General features: G+C 36.2%; 1 protein-coding gene across 5 annotated transcripts in view; it reads left to right on the forward strand.

Annotated features, from left to right (window-relative positions):
* The window catches only part of NR5A2 (nuclear receptor subfamily 5 group A member 2), a 174,331-nt gene that overhangs the window by 98,361 nt on the left and 60,009 nt on the right, over positions 1 to 15,961 (forward strand). For all 5 annotated transcript variants that reach the window (XM_056815692.1, XM_007481028.3, XM_001377396.5 and 2 more), the window contains one exon: positions 10,674 to 10,821. In XM_056815692.1, coding sequence (XP_056671670.1) covers positions 10,674 to 10,821 — 148 coding nt within the window. The remainder of the gene's footprint in view (positions 1 to 10,673; positions 10,822 to 15,961) is intronic.

The raw sequence follows: 15,961 nt of genomic DNA on the forward strand, positions 1-15,961 counted from the left end.
TCACCTATATGCCCCTGACACAATGATGACTATATTTTTTCATGGAATCAAAGAATTTGAGAATCAGATGAGGCCTCTGTGGCCATTTGGTCCAATCCACATTCAAATAAGAGTCCATATTACAATGTGCCCTCACAAATGATCATCCAATGTCTTCTTGCCAAGGAAGCTCATTCCACTTTGGGGTAGTTCTGATTGTTATAGGAAGTTTATCTTTAGACCACACCTAAATCTACCTCATTGCAACTTCTACTCAAGGGCCAGGTTCCTCCCTCTTTGATCAAATAAGTCAGATCACACTATAATAGAAGCTCAATAAATTGTTTATTGAATTATTGAATTGATTTGGAGAAATGTCCATTTCAGATATTTCAAATTCGACTGAAGTAGCTTATTGTTAACTCAAAATAACTTACATGAAATTTTCTAGTTTCCGAGCACTTTATTATATTATTTCATTTGGATCTTAGCCCAGTTCTGTGAGGGAGATCATGAAAATACTATTTTACAAATGATGCAATAGTGGTGTGTTGTTCATTCATTTTAATCATGTCCAACTCTTTGTGATCCATTTGGGGTGCTGTCGGCAGAGTTACTGCAGAGGTTTGCCATTTCCTTCTCCAACTGATTTTATAGATGATGAAACTGAGGCAAACAAGGTTAAGGGACTTGCCCAAGATCACAGAGCTAGTAAGTATCTGAGACTGAATTTGAAACTCAGGTGTTCCTGACTCCAGGACTGACACTCTAACCATTTGTACCACCTACCTGCCCAATGCAATTTTGACCTGTGATCCTAAGAGCATAGAATCATAAATCTGGAGCTGAAAAGAACTACAGAGGCCAACTGGTCTAATCTCAGAAAGATACTGATACAAGATCAGATGAAGTGATTTGTCTGAGTTCACACAACTCAAGACAATAGAGGCAGGATGTGAGCCCAGGAACTCTGCTTCTAGGGCATAGGGTTAATCAGTAATAGAAATGGGACTTAAGCCCAAGCTTGTTGACCCCGAAGCCCCATCATCTTTAATCATGTTTCCAAGTCTTCCCATCATCTTCTAGAAATTTCTGGGTGTTTATAGTAGAACTGAGGCACCAAAATTGTCATTGTATTCAACTATTATGAAAACCTTAAAGTGCTTTATCAATCTGTGCTACACTAGTATTATTATTGAATAGGCAGGTAGGTGGCACAATGAATAAAATGCTGCCCTTGGCACCAGCAGACCCAAGTTCAAATTCTGTCTCACACTTTTACGTGATGTGTGGCCCTGGGCAGATCATGTAATTTATTTGCTTCAGTTTCCTCAACTATAAAATAGGGGTAATACTAGCATCTACCTCAAAGGATTGTTGTGAGGATCAGATGATATAGCATGCAAAAGTGCTTTGCAGAGGGCAGCTAGGTGTCTCAATAAATTGAAAGCCAGAGTTGGAGATGGAAGGTCCAGGGTTTAAATTTGGCCTCAGCCACTTCCTAGCTATGAGACGCTGGGCAAGTCACTTAACCCCCATTGCCTAGCTCTTACCATTCTTCTACTTTGGAACCAATACACAGTAGTGATTCTAAGACAGAAAATAAAAGGCATTTGTTTTTGTTTTTTTTTAAGTGCTTTGCAAAATCACTATGCAAATAGCAGCTATTGTTATCATTAAAGCAAGAAAAAGAGAGAGACCAGATTATTTATCATCTATTAGGATATACTTTTACTCACAAACTGGAGAACATTGTGTATCTATTCCCTGATACTAGTGCCTGGAAATCTTCAGTGATTAGACATTTTGCCTTAGGGCACCTTGAGCCATCATTGCCCAGAATCCCCTTTACTTGGATAAAATGGTTATATAAATCATCTTACCCACATTTTTCTTCAGTACCTTTGGCTTCTTCTTTTTTCCTCTGGACAGATTCAATGATGCTACAAAATATTATTTTCCATGTACATTGCTTTTCCCCACCAGAATCAGAAAGATTTCAGGGCAGTTCTGTGTATCTCTAATAGAGCAATGTCAAGGAACTGTAGTCTATATGTTTTCCTCTTTAAGACAGAGAAAAAGTATTAAGAAAATACTGTTCCTAATATTATCTTATATTAAAATAAATACAGACAGCCAAGCTATACATTCCAAATATTTCATTTAATATAATTTTTCCATATGATCTGTGATAAATTCTAGAAAAATTAAGGAAATTCTTTTTAACTTTCTTGAAAAGATGAACTTCATATTAAATCTTAAAGATGACAGAATATAAGAGATTCATAAGTTTATCACTCAGAGTACTTCTTCAATCTCTCAATCAACAAGCATTTTTTTAAGTACCTACTATGTTCTCAGGCACTGTGCTAGACCTTAGGGATACAAAGACAAAAAAAGAACCAGTCTCTGTCCTTAAGAAGTTTACATTCTAGAGCAGTGATGGTGAACCTATGGCATGGGTACCAAAGATGACACAGAGAGCACTCTCTGTGGGCACGTGTTCACCTCCCAGAATTCATTACTAGAAAGGCAAAGAGACTCAGGGGGAGCTGCTCCCCTCCCCTTCCCCATCATGCCTGGTGATATTTTTTCACATCACCCACCCCACTGCCCAGCAGCCCAATGGGAGGACAGAGAAGATAAAGTGGACAACTCACAGGCAGCAGAGCTGGAGGGGAGCAAAGCACTGGAGCCATTTCCCTCCCCTCTCTATATAAACCCTGAGGACATTCCTCATTTCACCCATCCCTCTGTCCAGAAGTCCAATGAGAGTGCTTCCTCCCTCTAGGAGTTGGTGGAGGGAGGGACATAGTACATGATATCATGGTGAGGGGCTGGCACAGCATGCAATTTGGGGAGTGGGGCCTGGCAGTCCATCTCTAAAAGGTTCACCATCACTGTTCTAGAGGGGTAGGGGTTCTTAGTCTTTTTTTGTGGCAGTATATGCCACCTATGGGGATTCTTTCTCAGGAAACTTTTTTTAAATGCATAAAATAAAATACATAGGATTGAGTTCATAAATCTCATATTGAGAACTCTAGCTAGAGAGGGAGGCAATGTGTACATAGTAAAGGATTTTAAAATATATGTAAAACATATACATAAATACAAAGTAATTTTTTTGAAGAAAGACACTATCAACTGGGTGGGTAGGTAGGGGGTACTCATTTTAAAAACTTCCAGGAATCTAGGAGATAGTGAATCAAACACTAGACGTAGAGTCAAAAAGACCTGAGATCAAATCTAGTCTCACTTACTTACTAGCTATATAACTGTAGGCAAGTCATTTAACCACTATTTGCCTCAGTTTCCTCATTAGTAAAATGGGGTTAGCAATAACATCTCCCTCCCATGGTCACTGTCAGGATAAAATGAGATGATGTGCAGTACTTAGTAAAATTTAAAGTGCTTTATAAATACTAGCTATGACTATTTTTTAATCATTAAAAATAAATAAAAAATAATTTTAAAAATCATCAGCCAGTGGGCAGCATTCTAGAAGTGAGCCTCTCTGCAATTCATTTACTGACTCTTAGAGAGCAATTGGTCCATCACAAGTATATCCCAAAGCTTTCTGGTTTGATAAGACCCTCCAGAGCCTTAGGTATGGACTTAACGACATGGGAACATTGAGCCTATATCTGAAGTCTCTATGGCTTGGAAGAATGTCACAGTTTGTGCTTCACTGGCAAGTCATTTGAGAACTCTGGATGCCCAGAGTTTACCTTTGTACCACAATGAGACATGCTAGGAAAGTCTTAGTGGAACAATATGTATTAAGAACAAAAAACTGCCCGTGCTCTTTAAACATTTCTTGGCACATTCAGGGGGTCTTAAATGTGTTTCTTGATACTTAGTAGACTTAATAGACTTCAGTCCAAACACAATTCATATAGCTTTGGCGCAAAAATAAAATTGGGTAAACTATAACGTCAGGTTCTCATTTGATGAGTAATTCAAAAAGAAATACCAACTTCAGGCTTCACAAGACGAGATTCTGCGCCCACCACCCCCCACCAGTTCCCTTTACAGAATGTTCTAATGCTAATATGAAATCAGATCTTTGTTCCCTTCTGTGAGCTACTCCAAGGTCATTCCTCAATAAATAAAATTGTTGTGTCTTAACCAAAGTAGAAAAGCATATATTATCCCCATTTGAGGCTGAGGAAAGCTACCAACTATGAAGACCTTATACAATAAATCAGCCTTATAAAAAGCCATCTTCTTTTGCCATGATCTAAACAAAAATTGTTTTTATTGTGAATGTCTGAGGCTAATATTTTAGTGGTTAGCCAGGCTAGAGTCAGGAACAGTGAATCTTTGCACTATTGTTAATGAATTAGGTTACAGAAAAGGTACTGTTACAGAAAAAAACTTCCAGTGTCATCCACCATTAAAGACCTGTCTGGTCCTGGGCAAATCACCTATAACCTCTCTGGGCCTCAGGTAAGGACCAGATGACTTCTAGGGTAACTTCTAGTTATAAATGCATGATCTTAGGATCTTAGGACTTGAGGCATTTTAAAAGATGATTATCTTTTTAAAAACTATGTCCACAATCCCCATGGATAAAATGAGAGACGAAACTGGAATACTACAGAGAAAATATGTTTAGCCTTTCACCTGATGATTAAAAGAATCCACAACCTGTGCTGGGCTTGCGATCATGGAACTCAAAGTTGGAAGAGGCCATACAAATCATCCTGCCCAATCTCCCTTCATTTTACAAATGATGAAGCCAGAGCTCAAACTGGTTAAGTATCTACCCCAAAGTTATTATTGATAGCTAGTTTGTGGGATGGGAGACACAAAATGCTACATCTTCCATGGGATAAAAATGCTGCAGAATATGTCAAAAGAGCTACTGTATATTCAAATCCCAGCTCTGACTTTTAATATCTGTGTAACTTTGGGGAAATTCCTTTACCTCTCTGGGCTTCAGTTTTCTCATCAATTCCCTTAGAACTCACATATGATACTTCTTCTATCCTGGTCATTCCTTTGGTTAGATTGTTTCGCCATGACTAGAATATACTTCCTCCTCTCTTTGACTTCTTATAATCTCTTGTTTGTCCCCAAACTCATTCCAAGCACCATCTTTTACATGGTCTTTCTTGATCTTCCCAATTTCTTAGTTCCTCCTCTCCCCTTATCTTTTTATGCATTTCTATATATTTTGAATACATTTATCTTCATCTGTTTTGTCTCCCTAGTGGAAAATAAGCTAACTATGGGCAGAAACTTTCATTTTTGTCTTAGTATATCCAGCCTAGCACAGGATCTGGCCCATAATAAATGCTTAATGTTAATTGGTTGATTGATAGTCACATCTCCAGGGTTGTCCCCTCTGACACAATGCTTCCTGGAAGCCTCCAACATTCCTAAAGTCTTGTGACTTAACCTCTGTTCTTCCTTCTGTCCCTCATTCAAAGCTCACTCTTTTTAGGACCTCCCATTAAGTTCATCTTCCTCATCCAAAGGACAGCACCTCCCCTAGCTCTGTTGCAAAGCAGTGCTAAACTGAATGTAATCAGTGAATAAGCTTAGATTTCCAGAGACTACAAATCCACCCCACCCCACCCCAACCCCAATCCTCTCTGATGCCTCATTTGGGTGCCACACAATCACTACCAGGGCAATAGTGGTCCAAAAATCAACTACTAAAGTTTTATAAAAGATGTTCTAACAATATGATCTCCATGGGAACAGAGACTTTTTGAAGGGAAAGAGTCTTTATATCCTCAGGAACTATCTTGCACATAGTAAATACTGAATAAAAGCTTATTGCATGCATGAATGAATGAATACAAAATACTTTATATTGTTATAATCACATTACACATAATTACCTATGTTATATATAATTTCATATAATATATAATTAGAATATATAGTATATAAAATATATGATACTGAATGCATATACATACATATACACATATAAGGTGAAAATAACAGACATTTCCATAAACAGTAAAAGAATGACTTCTTCCTCACATAATTTTCTGTTAAAATAAGCATACCAGATGATTAAAAAAAATCTTCATATTTGATAAACAGCTAAGTAGATGACCTCTAAAATTCCTCCCTGATTTAAAATGTTATTCATTTTACAATAGTGAATGTAATCCAATAAGAATCGCTATATCAAGGCTCTTCAAATAACAATCCTTTTCTCTCCAGATGAAGTCTTTTCTTTTACCAAATAATAATTATTATTAATGATAACAATAATAATAGCAGTACAAAGGGATGAACTAGGATTATTTCTATCTAAAGTCCATCAAAAAGATGAGAATTAGATAGCCACAACAATAATAATATAAAATAACAACAATTATAATAACAATAACTAAAATGTATCTGGGCTTAAGCTTTACAAAGTACTTAACAAAATACATGACCTCATCTACAATGCAAATACTCTATAGCACTTTGAAGTGTTATCAGTTTTAATATTTGCATATTTTAGCTAATTAACAACTGAGTAACATCATCCTAAGGAAAGGGTCTAATGGCAACTTATTCATTATCCTCTATTATTATGTATCATGTTAAAGTGACAGACATTGGATAATGTACAAGTCATCAACATTTCACTCCTTAGAAGGAAAGATGATTTAGCTAAAATGACTTTCTTATTCCCCATGATGGAAATTTATCCGAAAGGGATGGCAATTTAAAGTATTTATTCAATATCTCTCTAGGTTGTAGTGGCAAAAACCTCATGTATAAGAGAGCAATCAATTAATTTTACTAAGTACATAAAAGACAAGGCCAACTGCCCCTGAAATGAACAAAAACTCTCAGAGTTCAAACAAGGAAAATTTAATTATGTTTATGATAAAATATAAAGTGTTTCAGCTATGCTGACAAGTTTAGGAATAGTTATGCTTTCATTGTAGCTATGTAATTTTTTAAATTACAGCTGATGGACTGGATGACCATTGAAGCCCCTTCCAGACCTCAAATTCTGTGATTTCGTATTATCACAGTCATTTTGAAAAGCCATTGTTTTAATTTTTTAAAAGGTGGGAGTTTTTTAAACCCTTACTTTCCATCTTAGAATTAGTCCTGTGTATTGGTTCCAAGACAGAAGAGCAGTAAGGGCTAAGCAATGAGCGTTAAGTGACTTGCCTAGGCTCACACACCTAGGAAGTATCTGAAGCCAAATTTGAACTCAGGAAGATGAGCCTTCCTGACTCCAGGACTCCAGGACTCTAACTACTGTTTCCACTAATAATGATAAGCTATCTATTATTATTATTATTAATTATTATTATTATTATTATTATTGATTTGTGTTTTTTTCTAATTGCTGCTCCTTATATCTGATTTTTAATCTCCTATCTCCATACCTTTTTATATAATACTCCTCAGGTCTGGAATACATATATGCCTCTTCCTCCAGTCTCACGGAAAATCAAATTTCTTTTCTTTTCCTTATTTTAAAATCCTTACCTTCTTTCTTAATATCAGTTATAAGACAGAAGAGCAGCAAGGGCTAGACAATGGGGGTTAAGCAATTTGCCCAGGGTCACACAGGTAGGAAGTATCTGAGACCAGATTTAACCCAGATCCTTCTGATTCCAGGTCCTCTATTCACTGTGCTACCTAGCTGTCCCATTCTAAGTTCTTTCAAAGCTCAATTCAAAAACTATATATTATGTGAGACTCTTCCTGCTTCCCTCCCCACCAGTGGTTTTCTCCTTTCGCCCCAAAAAATTACCTGGCATTTACTTCACATATATTTCATATTTGTATATAGACACACATGCTATTTCTCCTATAGAGTATAACCTCCTTGAGGGCAGAAACTGTCATTTTTCTGTTTCTATCCTGTCCCTTTATTTGTACAATATTTGGCACATAGTAGTCACTTAAACACTGCTTGATTGATTACATTTGTTTAAATTCTAGAAAATATTTGAAACTGTCTTTTAAGATTTCTTATATTTCAAAGTACAATTGTTTGAATTCATCATTGTATAATAACCTCACACAAATCCTTTCAAAAATATAAGCTTCAGAACAATAACCAAAAACAATAGTGATAGTAATGGCTAACATTTATAGAAGAAACACTGTGAAGCCACAAAGACCTGGGTTTAAGTCCCACCTCTGACCCAGTCACTGAAGCTCTCCTTATCTAAGAGGTTATTAATCTGGTGTCCATAAACTTGTTTTAAAATATATTTAATGACTATGTTATAATTGATTTTCTTTGTAATCCTATTTTATTTTATGTGTTTAAAATATTATTCTATGAAATGGTCTATAGACTTCACCAGATTGCCAAAATGAAATGATGCAAAAAAAAATAACACAAAATTAAGAGTTAAAAAATAATGGACAAGAACTCCTAATCTAAGGGGATAAGTAGCAGATAAGGCATTTGTATTGGCAGAGGGAATTTCCTCATCCAGAAGTATCCTAGATCAATGAAACCACAATTCCAGTCCCTATTCCTAATATTTCAATAGCTCTTAAGATTTTGCAAAACATGCCTGTCTATGGAACATCATAACAACCCTGTGAGACAGATAATATAATTAGCCTCATTTTACAGATGGGGAAATTGAGACTTAGAAAGGTTAAGTGGCTTACCCAAGGCATTACAGTGTATGCCTAAGATTCAAATTCAATTCTTCCTGACCCCAAGTCCAGCACTCTGTCATGATGTTACCCAGTTGCCTGAAAGGCATTCTGAAGTAGTTTGTCTATTTATTTGCATGCCTATAAGGAAAATCTAATGTGCTTTCCAAGCGGCAGTGATAATAGCATTAAGTTTTGTGTTATTTTTAAAACTGTATCATGATGAAGAAAGCAAGACCATTCTCATAATTTAGAAATCAATTAATGTCTTAAAGAGTCAGCAGTAGTTTTCAAGAGCTGTGAGCTATAATTTATGATACAAATGTGTCTACTGTTTTGTTTTAAGTTAAAATTCATAATAGAGGTCCAATGGCTCTCCTCGTTCCTAACTGATCCTGGACTCCATTCTACCATAATGGGAAAGCCCAGGTGATAGCTAATCTCCTATATTCTTCTTCTGGGCAAGCTCTCAGACAGTGATCTCAGTCAATAATTATTTGTTTGTGAAGTATTTCTAGGGGAATCTCTTCTACTCTGGTCTTTCTTTACGTGGAACAAATTGGCCCATGTACTTTTTAAATTAGAATTCAGATCCCAGGCAGAATACAGACATGACAAGGACTCCCCCAGATGCCAGTAGGACCTTCACCTGTCTGTAATGAACAGCTCCCTAACTGACATTTAAGGATAAGTAGAGATTCTGCCTTCCTGGTTGGTGTAGCCCTGCATGTGCCTCAAGCATTGGAATAATAATAACAATGGAAATCACAACATACTCATCACATCCTAACAGCTTGCCAGCTCTGTTTTCAGCTTGGCATCTGAGTCACAAGTGTTCTGACCATTTCCAGTCTCACATTCTGAAGCAGAGCATTTCTGAGGGCTTTGAAGATTTGAATTGTAAGGACAACTATCAGCCCACCAACAAAGTAAAAAGGACAGCAATGTGCTTAATGGGAAAGCCTTGCCAGAGTAGACATTAACTGAGGCTTTTTCATGCACAGTTGACTTTATATAAACTGATTGACACCTTTGGGGGTCGTCTTTCCACTGACTCATAATTTTTCTCACTCTTGAAAAAGGTTTCTTGTACACTTGGTATTCTCTAGTTAAAGCTGAAAATTCAACTCATCATATTTACACAATAAAAAAAAATCCATTCTGCCTTGTTTTTAATTGCAAATCCTACTCAAGGGACCAGTTCTCCTGCTTAGGAGGCAGCCCTGTGCCTTCTACGAGAGAACCAAGAGCAGTCAATTATGGTAATGAAATGTCAATAAATATAAAAATTTAATACAGTCTGCTCTTGGTGAGTGGCAGATGAGGACTTGCCTCCCAGACAAATTTGCTGCTGCTGCAAATATTAAATGCACCTGAAAGAGTAGCCCGTTGCCTGAGAGCTCTCCGAGAGAAGGAGGATGGGAGATTCAGGTACCAACTGGGCTTTCCCATTATGGTATAATCGAGCAGTAAGGCCAATACTATTCTTGACATCCATCCAAACATCTTAACTTATTATTATAAATTGAAGCTCCAATGTTCCCATGAATAATATAAAATTGGTGCCTCACAGAGAATGTTTTTTTTTTCTTTTCTAATGAATCAGGGAAGCATTTTCGAGGCAAAGAAAAGCATTTCTTAAAAATAAGGTCATTACTATCTTGGAAGAATACTGCAAAAACATCACCCTAAAAATATCCTTTTGGTAACTTTACACAATTTTGTGGGTTTCAGTTTTTTCCCCCAAATAATCATGGAACTAACCAAACAAATTACCTTAAAATATTTTCCTTCCTTGTCCCAGAGTAATATTTAACCACAGTTACTAAGAATTTTAGACTGATAATATATATAGAGAGAGAATGATATATATCTACATAGGTATATTTCAACATATAATTCCCTACCTTTACTGGAGTAAAATTGATACTTCAAAGGAGTGGAGCACAAGGTATAATTATACTCCATGGAATCAAACTCATTCTATGGAAAAACATTGCCATTATTGCTTCTATTTGGTGAAATTGTTTTCTTTGGCACTTGGATGGCCCTTTTCTGATTTGTATGACACACTCAAATCTGATCCACTTTTGCAGGTGGATTATTCTGTAATTGCATCGCAAGCCGGAGCCACCCTCAACAACCTGATGAGCCATGCCCAGGAACTAGTGGCCAAGCTTCGTTCTCTGCAGTTTGATCTACGAGAGTTTGTATGTCTGAAATTCTTGGTGCTCTTTAGTTTAGGTAAGGAATCTCATTCTATATATTTTGAACCAGATATGTAGTATTTTCCTAGTTTGGATGGTAGCTTGGGGGGAAAGATTATTATACTTCCAAAAAAAAGAGAGAAACTTTTTCCCATAATTTTTTTTCAAATTTTTATTTACATAAATATTTTACATGATCAATAATCACTTTGAATATCAATTCAATTCAACAGATATTACTCACCTTCTACATACATGGTACTGTGCTAGAATCTAGGGTTACAAAAACAAAATCAGAAGTCTCTGTCCAGCACTAATCACACATATACATTGGTATGTGATTTGGGGTTTAGGCTTTAAAAAATTTCTCTATAGCAAAAATGAATAATATGGAAATAGATATCAAGTGATAACATTTGTACAACCCAGTGGAAATCCTTGTCGGCTCTGGGACGGGAGAGGGAAAGGGGGAGGGAAAGGAAATTAATCATATAAACATGGAAAAATATTTAAAAATAAAAAAAATTTAAAAAGAGGACATCTCTGTCCTCAAGGAGCTTACATTCACATGGCTTTGATGGATATATTGTCAAGAGACATTAGGATAAAGCCTTGAAATTTTTCCCCACAAGTAGAAAGATTATTGTGGACTCTTAAGGAAAGAAGCATGGTCTGGGATAAGAGTTAGAAGTTCGAAGTTTCAGTATCTTTCTGGAAAAAGGAAGGTTTCACCTTGTTTTAACACTCTGTTTCCAGTTTGGATCCAAGTCTAGATCTGTGATCTGGGAAGGGCTCAGTTGGAGAAGGGGGCAAAATGTGCATTGTTATTGACATAGGAAACTCCCAATATGGCAGCTCCCTCCTCTTTTGCAAGATTAGATTGGCAACTCATATGTAATTTAGAGAGTTGCCTGGGGCAATGAGAACTTAAGTTGCTGCCCTTGTCCCACAGTTAATATATGTCAGAGGCAAGTCTTGACTCCAAGGCCAGACCAATACTATTACACCATGCTGCCTTTCTAAGAGGGAGATAGAAAAGAAAAGCCTACTTTGCAAAGCTGTATCAACAGCTAACTAGTTAGCAGAGGACAACATCCATAGATATGTGAACACTTGCACGCATAATAGATGAATAATTTTTGTCATGAAACTTGCAAGAAAAGAAGCATATCTATCTCTATTTGGTGCTGTTTTTATTGTTAATATAGGAAGAGCTTTGGCAAGATATACCTATGCTATTCACATTGCCTAAATCAAGGTCTTCAGTAAATCAGTCAAAAAAATCACCATTGTCAGGATTTTTTTTTAAATAAAGGATTAAGGAGATGGATTTTTATTGACTTCAAAGGAACATATTTTTCTGCCTGTCCCTTGCTTGATTTTTGCATTTTGTTAGCTTAATAAAGCCAACTTAAATAAACTTTTTGCCAAATGCATTTATTACTTATTGGCAGACAGCTGAGGGAGGAGACTTCCCTTGAAAGAAAAAATATGCAGAAATCAGATTTACCAACATGTGTTTTTTCTTTAGTTTTCAGTTAGAGGATAGCTGTGAATTCATATATGGTGAAATAAAACAATAATGAAATGTTTCAACTGCAAAGTAAAACAGATGTGCCTGCTTCCCAAATTGGGTCTTTTAATTTCTTAAATTCTCCTTGACAGTACTACACAACTGTTGCTAATAAAAGGAATAGTTTGAAATAATATAACCAGAGTTAATTTTTCACATGTAGTCAGTGTTTAAAAAAAAAAGTGGTAAGAGTTTCATAGTTTGGAAACTATGATAAAGCAAAGCAAATAGAAATGTTTTTTTTTTATGAGAAAAGAGTTTTACTGATCAAATGTATTGTTCAAAGATTCTATATAAGATTCCATTTAATGAATTAACCACAAAATATAAAGAAATCTCAATTTTTGAGGCTGTCTCTTTTCTCCATATATAAAGGTTTTAAAAAATTCTTTCAAGGAACATGTTATCTCACAAATTAACCCAAGTTTGTATCTGGCATGATTTCTGGGTTGTTGAGTTTGTTTTTTAATTCTGGTATATTTTATCAGTAATTAGATGGTGATGTAGCAATATCTGTAGAAGGAACATTATAACGACTCAGTGATAAAATATTTAAAGAAATTCATCTCACTTCAATGGTATTTTAAATTAACTGAATAACTGAATTTCATTTGAAAATGTTCACATTTACTATGAGCCAGTTTTGGTTTGCATCACTTTAATCTTTCCATTGAGTGCTCTGATTCATGTTACATAATTTTTTCATTTTTTTATTATTTGGAAACAGGGATGGGGAGTAGACCTTTTGTAAACTCACACATTGTCCTGTTGAAAATATTCAGCTAGATTTCCCCCAGTGCCTAAATTATTCTGATATTTATAGAGATACATTAACTGTTTTAGGTCACCAGGCTGACAGTTCAGATACAGCATAATCATTCTGTTTTGTTTATGTACACACATACAGAGAGAGAGAGAGAGAGAGAGAGAGAGAGAGAGAGAGAGAGAGAGAGAGAGAGAGAGAGAGAGAGAGAGCTTTTAGAGCAAAAGTAAATAGTGGTTTCAGCCAAAATTTGGTTAAGGCATTGGCAAATGAGTGGTAAAATATCCCAAATAGTTTTGCAATAAAAATGCTTTTGATTCATTTTAGAGGAAAATAAAAGGCAAGGAAAGCAGAGTAAAAACATTCACTTACGAGCTAAGATACTAGTGAATAGAAATTATGAAACTGAAAAACAGAACGAGTGCTTTTTTTTTTTTAATGAGCTTTTTCTTTGCTTGTAAATCAATGTAAAACTTTATAGGGAGCTTCTGTGTAGTCTGCAGTGTTGGATCCCTGATTTAGTAGGGAAATCAACAAGCCCTGAAGTTGTTCTCGCCTTAAAGAGGCTATGATATGGAATTAGAGTACGGGTTATATCCACACATGTGGAGAATTGCTGAGTTCAGCTCTCCCGACTCCTGAAGAGATACTCATAGTTTCTGACTTGCAGGTGTTAGGCTCTTCAAATTAGAATGTTAGCAAATGAACTATTTAATTATCACAACATGTTTCTCAGAGCAAAGGGTGGGGGGAAATGCATACCCAGAAATTCACCACTAAGGACAGCACCATCATGACCATGAGAGTGAAGTGGAAATTAACCACATGACAAGTGCCCATGAAGAAAATGCTTATTTTCCTGCATTTGAATGAGGAAAGACAGATTTTTCAATATGTGGGCTGCTTTGAATGGAATCTAGAAATGAAATATATTTATCAAGTCATAATCAAAAAGCAGGGAAAGAATAGACATCTTCAGTGATATTTTGCATTTAAATTTTAAGAACTTCTAAAAATCCCCGATAGGATGAAGTCCTTGGAAGCCTTAAAGTTAACTCAGTAAAAATGGATGTGGCTCTGCCTCCTCAGATATGTGACAGTGTGTTTGGCTGGCCTAAGAATGGTTCCCTCATCACAAACTATCCAGTTTCTCAAGATAGTGCTGGGGAATGCAATACTGAACAACGATATAAGCTATATACTTGATGGAGTTTTTTAAAGTTCAAATTAAACTGCCTATAGACTGTCCCTAAATATTTAATAACCTACCTGGAGCAACCCCATTGATAACTTAGGAAATGAAAAGATTTTCATTTTACATTGGCTCCCTAAAATCAATGGCTCCAAAGCAGGCTAAAACATTATAGTGAATCTGCCCTGTTGTCTGCCACCAACAAAAGCCAAAATGAATCACAAGGATAGGAGTAACTACAGTTGGTGGAGGAAGGAAATAATTTCATTATCTCCAAGCAACATATCCATGTTACACAGATAGGGTGAATTCCTGTCAACGGGAGCTTCTACAGAGCAGACTTGCCCAGTTTAGAACTACAATATCTCAAATCATGCCACTCTGTGATGAAACCTACATCATAAGGACATTGAATGTATTCTAAGTGCCCTGAGTACCAAGTGTTTAAAATGTGCCTGCTAAGAAATCACTCTACCTGAAGACAAGATGACTGCCTAAGTGAACTGCATTCAGCTGCCATATTGATCTTCCCGGAGCACAAACATGGCATATCACCACCCTACTCAATAAGCTTCAGTGGCTTCCTATTACCTCCGTGATCAAATATAAAATCCTTAGTTTGGCCTTTAAAGTCCTCCAGACACTGGCCCTTTCTTACCTTTCCGATCTTCCTACACCTTATACCCATCCATTTACAATCTTATGATTTTAGTTTCTGCTATTCTTCAAACAAGATTCTCTATTCTCACTGGCTTGACATTCTCTCCTTCCTTATTTCCACGTCCTTTCTTCCTTGACTTCCTTTGAACCCAGCTAAAATCTCAACTTCCACCAAAAGCCTTTCCCGATCCCCCCTTAATGCTAGTCCCTATCCTCTGTGATTATCTCCATTTCCATCATTTGTCCATATCTCTTTTTACTTTGTCTCCCCCCACTGTCTAATGACTGTGGGGAGGCACTTGAGAGCAGGAACATTTGAGGGGGGGGGGGGTTGCCTTTCTCTGCAGTCCAGCACTTAGCACAGTGCATACATATCATAGGCATTTAATAAATGTTAATCGACTTGTTAAACTTTTCAGGTGCTTGGCTGAAATTAAAACAAACTTCCTTCTTTAGATCTAAAATAAATTCCTCAAATATCTATTAGATACTTCCTATGTTCTGCTAGACAATAAAGGAGATAAAAACTAATAAGAAATAACCCCTGTGCTCAATAAATTTACAATCAAGTAGAAAATAGATAGCAAATACACAATTAACTTAAATTATAGGATCACAAATTTAGATCCAAAAGAGAACTTAGAGGTCATCAATTCCAACAATTTCATTTCATAGATTATAAAACTAAAGCACAAATAGACTAAGTGAGCTGCCCAAGATCACTCAACTAGAAAGTATGTATTTCTGACTCTCACCCAAAAAACCCATCTATTATGCCATGTTGCCCCTAATATAAAAAAGAATCTGAAAAACACATAGGAGAAGTACAGCATACTATCTTGACTACTGAGTCATTGCAAATGAAGAAGGCGCATTTCAGAGTGAGATGAAATTTAAACTGGATCATGATTGACTAGTAGGATATTGGCAGGTGAAGATCAGAAGGAAAGCATCCCAGGAATAGGAAAAGGCATAAGAAGAGGCATGGA

The sequence above is a fragment of the Monodelphis domestica genome, chromosome 2 (assembly GCF_027887165.1).
Source record: "Monodelphis domestica isolate mMonDom1 chromosome 2, mMonDom1.pri, whole genome shotgun sequence".
NCBI lineage: Eukaryota > Metazoa > Chordata > Mammalia > Didelphimorphia > Didelphidae > Monodelphis > Monodelphis domestica.